Source organism: Armigeres subalbatus, chromosome 3 (genome assembly GCF_024139115.2).
Source record: "Armigeres subalbatus isolate Guangzhou_Male chromosome 3, GZ_Asu_2, whole genome shotgun sequence".
NCBI lineage: Eukaryota > Metazoa > Arthropoda > Insecta > Diptera > Culicidae > Armigeres > Armigeres subalbatus.
Window position 1 is genome coordinate 387,868,653 of NC_085141.1, and position 12,599 is coordinate 387,881,251.

At 39.5% G+C, this 12,599-nt stretch overlaps 2 protein-coding genes across 2 annotated transcripts in view; one reads left to right on the top strand and one right to left on the bottom strand.

Annotated features, from left to right (window-relative positions):
* The window catches only part of LOC134222965 (uncharacterized), a 29,568-nt gene continuing 16,969 nt past the window's right edge, over positions 1 to 12,599 (top strand). Inside the window, exons 1-5 of the mRNA XM_062702106.1 lie at positions 1 to 348; positions 767 to 1,022; positions 1,348 to 1,474; positions 1,538 to 2,135; positions 2,187 to 2,344. Coding sequence (XP_062558090.1) covers positions 6 to 348; positions 767 to 1,022; positions 1,348 to 1,474; positions 1,538 to 2,135; positions 2,187 to 2,344 — 1,482 coding nt within the window. The 5' untranslated portion in view covers positions 1 to 5. The remainder of the gene's footprint in view (positions 349 to 766; positions 1,023 to 1,347; positions 1,475 to 1,537; positions 2,136 to 2,186; positions 2,345 to 12,599) is intronic.
* LOC134226723 (cytochrome P450 4C1-like) lies at positions 7,850 to 11,429 on the bottom strand. Its single transcript, XM_062707679.1, has 5 exons — positions 11,082 to 11,429; positions 9,382 to 9,637; positions 8,923 to 9,049; positions 8,265 to 8,859; positions 7,850 to 8,213 (listed from the first exon to the last, which is right to left on the bottom strand). Exons 1-5 carry the CDS (start codon positions 11,422 to 11,424, stop codon positions 8,053 to 8,055), a joined length of 1,482 nt encoding a protein of 493 aa, XP_062563663.1. The 5' UTR covers positions 11,425 to 11,429; the 3' UTR covers positions 7,850 to 8,052.

The following is a 12,599-nucleotide window of genomic DNA, read 5'->3' on the forward strand; positions in this document are numbered from 1 at the left end:
TTAAAATGTGGTACGCAATTTTTATCATCGGTGCGATTTTAAGCCTCGCGATTATCTGGTCAATATTGCAGAAGAATAGATTCTCGAAGAACATCGATGTAATACGACCGTGGTATCCTTTAGTTGGTAATCTGCTCATGCTCATAGGAAAGGACGATATACAAAAATTTCAGATCATTTTACGAGAATTCAATCGTGAAGCTAAGCTGTTCCTGGGCTACTTGGGGCCCATTCCGATATTTTTCACTGGAGATCCCGACATGGCCCAACAAATATTGACCGACTTTATTGATAAACCGTACCTGTACGATTTCATTAAGGTGAAAAACGGAGTGTTCACTACGAAAGGTAAATATTTCGTGTGATGTATTCGATGTACTACTATATTCAAGGAACATGTTTTTTGACTAGTCTGAACAGCATTTTATTCAACCGTCTAAGACAAGTTTATTACTCTCCATTTAAGTCCTGAGACACTGAAGACGACCTCACAGTTGAGGTCGAAATACGTATCTGCAAAGATAACAAAACTTAGTGGACTTAAATGGAAAGTGCTAAACTCGTCTTAGATGGTTGAATACATTCCACTAAAAAGAGCTCATAATATTTTTTCTGAGCATTTTATAGTTTCAAGTCTAGCCAGCCTAGGGTTGCAAATCTCTATAATAAAGACATAAAAAATAGTTTTTTGTTTGTCATTATTCTTTATCTCTAACAATAAAAAAAGTTCTAAGTTTGAAATTCTGATCTGTTTATTTTAAAACAGCACATATTTGGAAAGACCAGAGAAAGGCGCTTTCGCCTGCATTTAATACGAGAATTCTGGCCAGTTACTTGTCAATTTTCACCAACCGATCCAAAAATATGATAAGGAGACTGGAACCGATGGCAGTTACTGGGGAAACGTTCAACATCTTAGATTATGCTACCACTTGCGCATTGGAAATGGTCTGTGAAACGACATTGGGTTTCGATTCGAGCGCTTTTAACAGAATCGAAGAATTTGGTGCTGGAATTCATAGGTGAGTCATACATTATTATATTATTATTATACAAGTTGCTATGGAATGCAAACGGTCAATTTTATTCTGTGATTTTTTCATCTTCAATGGCTTAATACACTGTCTAGGTAGGAGATGTATTACTTACAGGTTTGATTCGCTAGATTGTTTGGTAAATGTCCGGTCGTTGTCTAATGTCAATTCTATAATTGTTCAGTGTATAAGACCTCAGGTCGAAGATGTTTATGAAGAATGTTTTAGGTGGTTTTAGGTACCTGTAACCCAACACTGGCAATTTGATAAAATATGGTTATTGTGTAATGAAAATATTTTTTTTCTTATTCAGAGTATTCTCCATGGCAGCAAGAAGGCTATTGAAGGTTCATCATCATTTTGATTTTATTTATCGTTGGAATGAGGACTGCCGTGAAGAAAAAACTTTGCGTGAATATTTGACAGCCTACGTGATGCAGGTATTGCATTTTTTACAAGATGATTCCAGTCAAACATATGTGAACAGAATAATACCTTTCCAGGTCTACGAAGATGCTCACGATCGATACTCGAAAGGTTTAATGAACAATATTGCCGATGTTGATGAGAATCAGTGCTTTCGAAAGCCACAAACTTTTGTCAACCAATTATTCACCAGCACCATTCGGAAATTCGAACGAGATGAAATAATCGACAATATTCAGACTATGATAGGCGCTGGGACGGACACTTCGGCCATCGCAATAGCGTACACCTTGCTGCAATTGGCAATGGACTCACACTACCAGCAAAAGGTGTACGAAGAAATCATGCAAGTCTTTCCAGAAAAGGAACCGAACATCACCATGGAGGGGTTGAAACAACTTCAACTCACGGAAATGGTTCTGAATGAGACCCTTCGTCTGTATCCGGTAGCGCCGACAGTGATGCGTGAAAATAAGGCCAAAACGACTCTATGCGGCCAACAGTTACCGAAGGGATGCATGTTCGCAATTAATATCTTCACCATTCATCGACGCAAAGACCTTTGGGGACCCGATGCGGACTGTTTCAATCCTGAGCGGTTTTCACCGGAGAGGTCAGCTGGAAGACACCCTTTTGCATTTTTGGGATTCAGTGGGGGACCTCGGAATTGCCTGGGTAGGTTTTATTTAAATCGAAAATTTTCATTTTACATTATGTTAATTTCAGCAAGTCGTTATGCGATGATAAGCATAAAGATAGTGATTGTATTCCTGATGAAAAGCTTTCGATTCAAAACCAATATACGAAAAGAAGACATCCGGTTCAAATATGACGCGTTTTTGCGCATAGCAGGAGGTCATATGGTACAAATAGAGAAACGATTATAAGTGAATAAATTAATTTTTAGATGTATTTTCTCATTTCTTCATATTGAAAAGAAACGACTCTGGATCTGACATACAAACTTATTTCAAAACTCAGTGGATGCGTTCTGGGTAACTTTATTCGGCTCGTTTTTACTGATTCCTAGGTGTCTGCCGGGGTAAACCTTACTAATCCCAATTTAATGTCAACAATGAAGTTCAATCGGATGTTTAGGTGTTATGTAGGAAAATAAGTTCAAAAGTAGCAGTTACCAATGCTTCGAATCGAGATACAATTATCAAATGGAAAACAGATTCTCCCTGAGCTTGAAAAACGCTTGTTTTGGTCTCATCGAACAGAAAAATTGAAAATCTGTACATTACATAAAGCTACATAGCTCAACGTCACCTTTGCGTACAAGCAGATTGGGCTGCATCTTCGAGTTTTTTGTTTCTAGCCAATTTTATTTCATAATGGACTCCATGCATGTTTCCCAATATATTTTTCCAATAGAGGTGATAAGCTATAGAGGAGGATTGGCGCTGCGGTTCCCTTTGTTTTCGTTCCCAAACATGTTGGGTACACAACTGTCAAAACGTACTGATTTTTCCTGCGTGGACATTTAGCGCCGTATCCTCGCCAGCAAGATGTTTCGTCAGTGACAACAGCGACAATCTTCCTCTATAGTTTATTACCTCTACCTCGATTCGAAGCATTGGTAAATGCTACTTTTGAACTTATTTTCCTGCATAACACCAAAACACAATGCCAAACACCCGATTGAACTTCATTGTTGACTATAAAGTGGTATCAGTTAGGTTTACATTAAAATGATAATTTCGTGTATCGATTCCAAAATTTGAAAAGTTAACGCCGATGACAACTCGCTTACTTTTCACACCTGAGAAGTTATCAAATGATAATTCCAATAATTATAGTATGAGAATGATTCAGCACAACATTGCCTGATAGTGTACCGCTGCAAACATCACCGGCGCAAGAACAGAGACTAACCACCCACTAAGAAAGCCTAAACCTCCGGTGGCTCGTTACAGAAAAGCCCATCGTGAAAGCTGGTTGATAATCCTATGGAGCAAGTCAGAGTAGACGCGACAAAGAAGTTTTACAGTTTATTGATAATAATTACCCATTATTCCTTCACGTGAGTTGCGTCAGACTCTGGGTGCTGCGGATAGAGTCGCTTTTTTGTTTTCAAGCGAGTAAAGGGATATTTTGAAATCAATCCCATTACCAAAATAATTTTGCCGTTTCATAGCTGTCGAACATTTCCCGCTCTTCGAATTTCTCTTTTCATGCTTGACGAGGGAGCCGAAACGCACGAGACTCTACCCTGAAAACCTTCTTTCAATGGGTCTGGAAGCTCTATTTTCAAGAGGTTCGCAAGCTTTTTCTTCAAACTTTTTTTTCTCCTTCTTTTAAAAGCTTCTAAAGGGTCTTTTCAAGAGTTTCGGAAGGCTCCCATCAACAGGCTCAAAAGCCTCCTTTTAAAAGGCTCGGAAACCTACTTTCAGCAGGCTCGTAAGCCTCGTAAGCCTCTTTTCAAGAGGCTCGTAAGCTTTTTTTCAAGAGACTCGAAAGCCTCCTTTCAAGAGGCTCGGAAGCCTTCTTTTAAGAGGCTCGGAAGCCTTCTTTTAAGAGGCTCGGAAGCCTCCTTTCAAGAGGCTCGGAAGCCTTCTTTTAAGCTTTTTTCTTCAAACTTTCTTTTTTTAAGGATTTAAAAGGCTCGGAGGCCTCATTTCAAAAGGTTATTAAACCTCCTTTCAAGTGGTTCGGAAGCCTCCTTTCAAGAGGCTCAGGAGTCCTTTCTCAAAGAGGCTCGGAATTCTTTTTATAAGAGGTTTGGAAACATACTTTCAAGCAGTTAAGAGGAATCCTTTCAAGATGCCTAGAAGCCCTTTTCAAGTGGCTCGAAAACCGCCTTTCAAGAGGCTCGGAAACCTCTCTTCAAGAGGCTCGGAAGGTTGTTTTTCAAAAAGCTTTCAAGAGCCTGGAAGCCTTCAATAGTCAAAAGAGTTCTGTAGGAAGCTCGATGTATGAACTTAATTTGAATTGGGAAGTTTCATGGAAAACTAAAATATCAGGAAAATTTTTGAGATATATTCCGTTAGTTTCCAGGTCCATTTTCCATATATCTTATGAGTTAAGCTTATTTTTATTAACAGCAAAAAAACAAAGGGGGTACCTCAATGATTGGAAAAGTTCGAAGCGGTACCTCTCAAGGAAAAGGTTGAGAGCCGCTGTCCTAGCCGGTTGTTTCTTGGAAACATCGGCTTTGGCAATGGCGGGAATGTCTTGCTGCAAGATGGATCCAAAGGAGCAGTGAAGACAGGTTGCTTCGGGATTTTAAATAATCCCCCATTGCCTTCAGATTTTGGCAAGCTTTTATGGATGACTTTTGTTCTCTTACGGCGCGATCCCGGGGAAGACGGTTGCTTCCTCTTTTCGGGCACGTGTACCTCCGCAGAATCATCCATATCGGCTGCGTCAGAGTTCAATTCATCAATGGAGATGGAATCATAATAATCACTTATACGAACGGTGGCTGAAATACCAGTCGATGAAGTGGCTGTGGCGGATGTATCTTGCGACTTAACCATTTCCACATACAACTGCTAGGAGTGCTGTACCAACGAGCGCTTCACTTTTTGGGTGCGCTTTTTGTACACCGGGCATTTTTGCAAACGATGGGGAGGATTCAAACCGTGAATAAGCACGTTTTGTTGCTTGTTGTTGGCAGGACTCCTCTCGATGCCTTTCTGAACATTTGCCACAACGTGGTTTGTTGTAACAAAACTCGGCAGTGTGACCAAGTTGTTTGCAGTTGGTACAGTTAAATACCCTTGGCACAAAAAGACGCACCGGAAACAATATATTTTTTATATCGACATATTTTGGAAGCATCGAACCGGCGAACGTCACCCGAAGCGAGCCTGATTTGGAATAAACCTTTTTACCATCTACCGTGGCTGCTGAATGCAATTCCTTGCAGTCCAGAATATCCATGGTAGATCGCAGGGCATTCTTTAGGCGACCTTTCCCTGCAAGCACATCCTTGCAAGTCAAGCTCGCTGCGTTGATTACGCCTTCTATCTCGACCTCCCGCGAGGGCACATAAACTAAATATTCAACATTGTACGCCCTGTCTTTCGAAATTTCATGCGCCACCTGGTATGTAGGTACGGTGATGCGTAGTTTGTTTCTGTTGATTTGGTTGAATTCAAGCTTCGTAAAACGACGCGTCAAATCTCGTTTTATGCCCAGGAAATCTAGGCTCTTCACTTTCTGCCGAAAGTAAACAACCCAAGGCCCAGGCGAAGCCGCATGGTACAATCGTGTGCGCCCTGAATCTTTTGAAGGCACATTGCTTTCCATAGTATCTGCCTCCATTCTCACCCCGCAAGGTGGAAGAATGATTTTGCTTATGCTAACTTAATACTAATAGCTAATCAAAAAAAAAACTTTTAAAAAATCAATTTAATTTATTTTATCAGTCCCACTCCGAGCCAAGCAGATGAGAGAACAATAAAAACGTTTCTACTTATCTGCCCCTGCTGCTGTAGGTAGCAGCAGTAACAAAATTCTGGCGTCGCCAGAAGCAGCTACTTCACTCGCCGACAGCGATCGCCTTGGATCCGTAGGTAGGAGCGCATCACACAATAGCCTTTTCACTACCGAACACAATCCGCGATGAGACACAGCACACACGTCTGGCTCGTTCGAACTATCGGCACGGAATGATCAGAATGAGTTGTAATGCAACTTCTTGCGTTGATCGCGTCGGCATTGGCTAAATCGCCATTAGTATTTTATACATCGTCGAGTTCAACAGCGAAACTTAAATAATGACTTTTCCCGCCGATAGTTATTGGTCGTTTACAAATTTGGTAAGTTTACGACAAATACAGTGATCGTTCGCTAATTGGGGCACGACCTCACCCCAACTAGCGAATTCCTTTCGCTAATTGGGGCGTTTTGACAAGCGTCAATGTTGTTTACTTTTTGCATTGAACAAAGGAAAATTTTACGCGCCAGAAAATATCGATCCCGCCAAACACGGAAACAAAACGTCAACGCGTTTTTGACATCACATTCTGACGTTTAGCTGCTTTTTAATTGGGTTTCGCCCCAATTAGCGAGCCCCCAACTAAAAAGCGCCCCAACTAGAAAAACCCTAATTGGCGAACGTTCACTGTAGTTAATTTATAGATTGGATACGATTAACTTTTTCTTTCAGGTTAAAGACTTTTGTAATACCACCAACAGTTCCGGAGTTCAAATAATACGACGGTGGATCTGCTCCCCATCCCACCGACCGTTCTTCAATGGTGAGCGCAGCGGGGCGTTCTTAAAAAAAAATCATTGGTTAATTGTTATTACCAGAGTAGCACGCCCTTTATTCGTTTTTTTCGAGTGCCGCATTGAGTGTTCGATGTGATGAGCGATCAAATGCTTATCATCCAGAAAGCGTATGATGTTCGTTAAATGGCTGAGGCCAATCAACTGTCAGACATTATGAGGCTGATGTTTTGGTTCAGTGTACACGGAAGAAAAAAAGTACCCAGCGTTGAGTTTTTTTTAAACATTGTCATTGTGGCATTGAAGGCAACGAACAAGCTGATATTCTGGCAAGACTCGGATCATCTCGAGAATTCATAGGTCCGGAACCATTTTGTGATGTACCTGCGTGTGCTCTTGGAACGGAACTCAAATCCTGGGAACATTAAAAAATAGAGGACATTTGGAAAAACACATTAATTGCGAGACAGTCAAGACGTTTTATTAAACCGAACGTATTTAGTACTCGCAAAATTGTAGATCTTCCAAAAACGTACTTACTTACGTATTTACGCATGTCTCATAACAGGCCATTGTCCGAATCCATATGGCAGGACGGCCTTGAAACATCTTGTCTCTTAGATGTAAGACCACCAGAGAATTTAGAGACTCCCCTGACCTCTTGTTTTTCCTTTCGAGTATACTAAGTATACGTAAAGGCTTTAGGATCACTCCAAAACCGAACTTTTGAAAGAAGGCTCGGAGACCCATAGTGTTATATACCAAGTTCAATTTTGACCTCTCTTATGTGTTTTCTTGTTTTAGAATACACGAGAAAGGCACCATCATTATTTTGGGATGGGTTATTTTGGGTTTTTATTTATGCTCATAGCTGAGCGTGAAGACGTGACCTTCTAAGAAGTTTTTTTTTTCAGAACGGTGTCCTTGCAAAATTACCACCGCTTGTCGGAATTGTGGAAATTTAAATAGCTTTGGGTAGTATTGAAAACTGGCCTTCAACATAGGGTTCAGATCCGGCGAACTCGCTGGCCGCTCTATGCTCGAAATGAATCCTGAAAATCCCTTAGTTGGGTTTTCTTCACTTTTTGAGCCAACGTCTAATCATGTCGTAAGATCCAATCCCTGGTAGTATTAAAATAACGACGTGACCACGGTTTGACGACGTTTTGTAGACCTAGTTCTCAATATGTATTTTGGGATATATTATTTTTACTCAATGTAGCAGTTCAATTGCCGAGCCCTGTTGATTACAAAGTCGCGGAACTAGATAAAATAATACTTAACTCGTCTTATGACAAGATAAAAGTTTTGCTATAACTGAGTTTCGAAATAATTTTGTATGTCAGATCCAGAGTCATTTTTTGTCAATATGAAGAAATGAGAAAATACATCTAAAAATTAATTTATTTACTTATAATCTTTTCTCTATTTGTATCATATGACCTCCTGCTATACGCAAAAGCGCGTCATATGTGAACCGGATGTCTTCTTTTAGTATATTGGTTTTGAATCGAAAGCTTTTCATCAGGAATACAATCACTATCTTTATGCTTATCATCGCATAACGACTTGCTGAAATTAACATAATGTAAAATAAAAATTTTCGATTTAAATAAAACCTACCCAGGCAATTCCGAGGTCCCCCACTGAATCCCAAAAATGCAAAAGGGTGTCTTCCAGCTGACCTCTCCGGTGAAAACCGCTCAGGATTGAAACAGTCCGCATCGGGTCCCCAAAGGTCTTTGCGTCGATGAATGTTGTAGATACTGATTGCGAACATGCATCCCTTCGGCAGCTGCTGGTCACATAGAGTTGTTTTGGCCTTATTTTCACGCAACAAAATCGGCCCTGCCGGATACAGACGGAGGATCTCATTCAGAACCATTTCCGTGAGCTTAAGTTCACTCAGCCCCTCCATGGTGACGTTCGGTTCCTTTTCTGGAAAGACTTGCACGATTTCTTCGTACACCTTTTGCTGGTAGTGTGAGTCCATTGCCAATTGCAGCAAGGTGAATGATATAACGTGGGCGGAAGTGTCCGTTCCAGCGCCTATCATAGTCTGAATATTGTCGATTATTTCATCTCGTTCGAATTTCCGAGTGCTGGTGAATAATTGGTTGACAAAAGTTTGTGGCTTTCGAAAGCACTGATTCTCATCAACATCGGCAATATTGTTCATTAAACCTTTCGAGTATCGATCGTGAGCATCTTCGTAGACCTGGAAAGGTATTATTCTGTTTACATATGTTTGACTTGATTCATCTTGTAAAAAATGCAATACCTGCATCACGTAAGCTGTCAAATATTTACGCAAAGTTTTGTCATCACGGCAGTCCTCATACCAACGATAAATAAAATCAAAATGATGATCAAACTTTATTATCCTTCTTGCTGCTATAGAGAATAGTCTGAATAAGAAAAAAATTATAATTACATTTCATTACAAAATAACCATATTTTATCAAATGGCGAGTGATGGGTTACAGGTACCTAAAACCTCCTAAAACATTCTTCAAAAACATCTTCGACCTGAGGTCTTGTACACTGAACAATTATAGAATCGGCATTAGACAATGACCGGACATTTACCAAACAATCTAGCGAATCAAACCTGTTAGTAATACATCTCTTACCTAGGCAGTTTATTAATCCATTGAAGATGAAAAAATCACAGAATAAAATTGACCGTTTGCATTCCAAAGCAACTTGTATAATAATAATATAATAATGTATGACTCACTTATGAATTTTAGCACCAAATTCTTCGATTCCGTTAAAAGCGCTCGAATCAAAACCCAATGTCGTTTCACAAACCATTTCCAATGTGCAAGTGGTAGCATAATCTAAGATGTTGAACGTTTCACCAGTAACTGCCATCGATTCCAGTCTCCTTATCATATTTTTGGATCGGTTGGTGAAAATTGACAAGTAACTGGACAGAATTCTCGTATTAAATGCAGGCGAAAGCGCCTTTCTCTGGTCTCTCCAAATATGTGCTGTTTTAAAATAAACAGATTAGAATTTCATACTTGGAATTTTTTTTATTGTTAGAGATAAAGAATAATGACAAACAAAAAACTATTTTTTATGTCTTTATTATAGAGATTTGCAACCCTAGGCTGGCTTATCTCATATAGACTTGAAACTATAAAATATTTACAATGTTATGAAAACTCATATGTGAATATTAGGGTGGCTCAAAAAACACTTTTTCAAATTTTTTGATGGGCCGCCCTTTTATTCGGTTCTATTTGATGCCCTGATGCTCTGGACAAAATTTCAGCCAAATCGGTCAACGTTTGGGCGGTGCTAAACTCGTTGGATGTTTATATGGAAAAATGTATGCAGAAACATCCAAAAACAGTGATTTGCAGTTGGACGGCACAATTTGGGATCAAGAATCATGATACTCATTCAGTTCTTGTAGAATTAAATACAGAATATTATGCTGAAAACCGCGAGAAGATTGGAGTTTATTAGGCAAATATATTAGCTTTTTACTGGAGTGTTGTAGGGGTGAATTTTTTTCTTTTCAAAGGTAAAAGAAACGAAATTTGCTCAAACCCCACTTCAGAGAAATGCTAATAACTTAGCCGGGCAAACTCTAATCTTCTCGCGGTTTTCAGCATAACATTCTGTATTAAATTCTTCAATATCTGAATGAGTATCATAGTTCTTCATCGTAAGTTGTGCCGTCCAACTTTTTGGATGTTTCTGCATACATTTTTGCATATAAATTTCCAACGAGTTTAGCACCGCCCAAACGTTGACCGATTTGGCTGAAATTTTGTCCAGAGCATCAGGGCATCAAATAGAACCGAATAAAAGGGCGGCCCATCAAAAAATTGAAAAAAAGTTTTTCCCATACTAATTTGAGCCACCCTAGTGAATATGTACGTTATGTGGAAGATATTGATTTGGAAAATGTATTGGAGGTAACCACTTTCCCTTCGATGGGACTCGAACCCATGACCCTACAGTACGCTAGACTGGTGCTTCAACCAACTAAGCTACGAAGGACCTCCGTCGGCCTTCGCAACATAGCGGCTACTGAACGAGCTCGAGATTCCCAAATTGGACGCATAGTCAAATCACTCGCAATCCATTTCTCAAGCCAATACTTCCACATGTGTATAGTACACGTCCACTTCTTCTTGTATGCTACAATTATAAACATTTAAAAACATTAATTATGATGATATACGAAGAAACATTACAACACTGTACGATACTAATCGTTTAGAAGCCCAAAACATGCAACAGGCAATAATTCGAGAACGAAAAACGGTTGAAAAATAATTTCCCTTGAAAAAGGCCAAATACATTCGGACGAAACGTCGGGTAATTTCAAAATCTAGCCGTTTTGATTATCCTCAGACTGAGAAAGCCACATCCATAAGCAACTTTAATTCCAGTCGACAATTAACACGAAATATTTACCATTCGCCGCAAACACTCCTTTTTTCACCTTAAGGAAATCGTACAGGTATGGTTTATCAGTAAAGTCGATCAAAATTCGTTGGGCCATGTCGGGATCTCCAGTGCAAAATATCGGAATGAGCCCTATGTAGCCCAGGAACAGCTTAGCTTCACGATTGAATTCTCGATAAATGATCTCAAATTTTTGCAGATCGTTCTTTCCTATGACCATGAGCAGGTTACCAACTAAAGGATACCACGGTCGTATTACATCGATGTTCTTCGAGAATCTATTCTTCTGCAATATTGACCAGGTAATCGCGAGGCTTAAAATCGCACCGATGATAAAAATTGCGTACCACATTTTAATTGAACAACACTACTCTGATTCGCTGTTGCGCTTCTGATGGTCCGAGTATTTAAGGCTTTTTTAAATAGCTATGAGCACTTACGTCAAGAATAGAAAACTCACGCACTCTTCTCGAGATTTAACTCCTCCCGTGTATACAGTAACCGGCATAATAACGTGTCAATTTGCCGCTTTACATGCAAAATGGTCAAATTTTTAGATCTAGATCTAGATTGCTCGTGAAACTATTTTGCTTTTTTAATTCTACCATACTTAGGTTATGCCCATATTGATTAAAGGGGTAAGAAAATATTGCAGTGTTACCGAAACGATTTGTTTTTGCAAGACTGTTTCAATTATTTCGATTTTTATGGGTTGTAGACTGAATTCGAATTGGATAAATAATGTAGTTTGATGCAACAAACAAATTTGCTGTAGGTGCTTTTTCTCTGAAAGCTGTAATTTGAAATACTTGAAAATTATATTTTGGTAATTTCGTGTTTCGTTCTAAATGCAGTTAGTTCACTAGAATCGTCCCGAACGGATTTGTTTTGCTTTGTCTGGTCGAAATATTTTTTTTGCTAAAAATTTCATTTCAGCTAAATCAATTTACACTGACCATTTTGTTTGCTAAATGGCAAGTGGACACTTCATTATGCCGGCCACTGTATGTTCCTTGCTGGTCAAGCTTCCACGAATTCCGCTATTCCCTTATTATATAATGTTTTAAATGGCGCGTGAGCGCCCTCATTCAAATCGATTGTGTTTTATAAAACAAATTTTCTCATGTTCAACACAATGATTCCCATCTTTCGTGAACTAATTATGCATACATTTGATTGAAAACATAAACGTTATTGTACCTTTCGAAAATTGCTTCGTTCTGCGACGCGTGTACAAAGATATGGTTTAAAAAAAATCAAGTTTGTTGATGGGCCGCCCTCTTATTCCGTTCCCTGATGCTCTGGACAAGGTTACAGCTAAATCGGTGAACGTTTTGGACGGTGCTAAGCTCGCTGGAAGTTTATATGGAAAAATAATAGAGTAATAAACTGTAGAGGAAGATTGTCGCTGTCGTCACTGGCGAGGATACGGCGCTAAATGTCAACGCAGGAAAAATCAGTACGTTTCGACAGTTTGGGAACGAGAACAAAGGGAATCGCAGCGACAATCCTCCTCCATAGCTTATT

Coding starts and splice junctions, on each gene's coding strand:
- LOC134226723 (XM_062707679.1), bottom strand. CDS start 11,424: ATGTGGTACGCAATTTTTATCATCGGTGCGATTTTAAGCCTCGCGATT. Junction 9,050..9,381: donor TTTGGTGCTAAAATTCATAA/GTGAGTCATACA, acceptor TTTCTTATTCAG/ACTATTCTCTATAGCAGCAA. Junction 8,860..8,922: donor TGACAGCTTACGTGATGCAG/GTATTGCATTTT, acceptor ATACCTTTCCAG/GTCTACGAAGATGCTCACGA.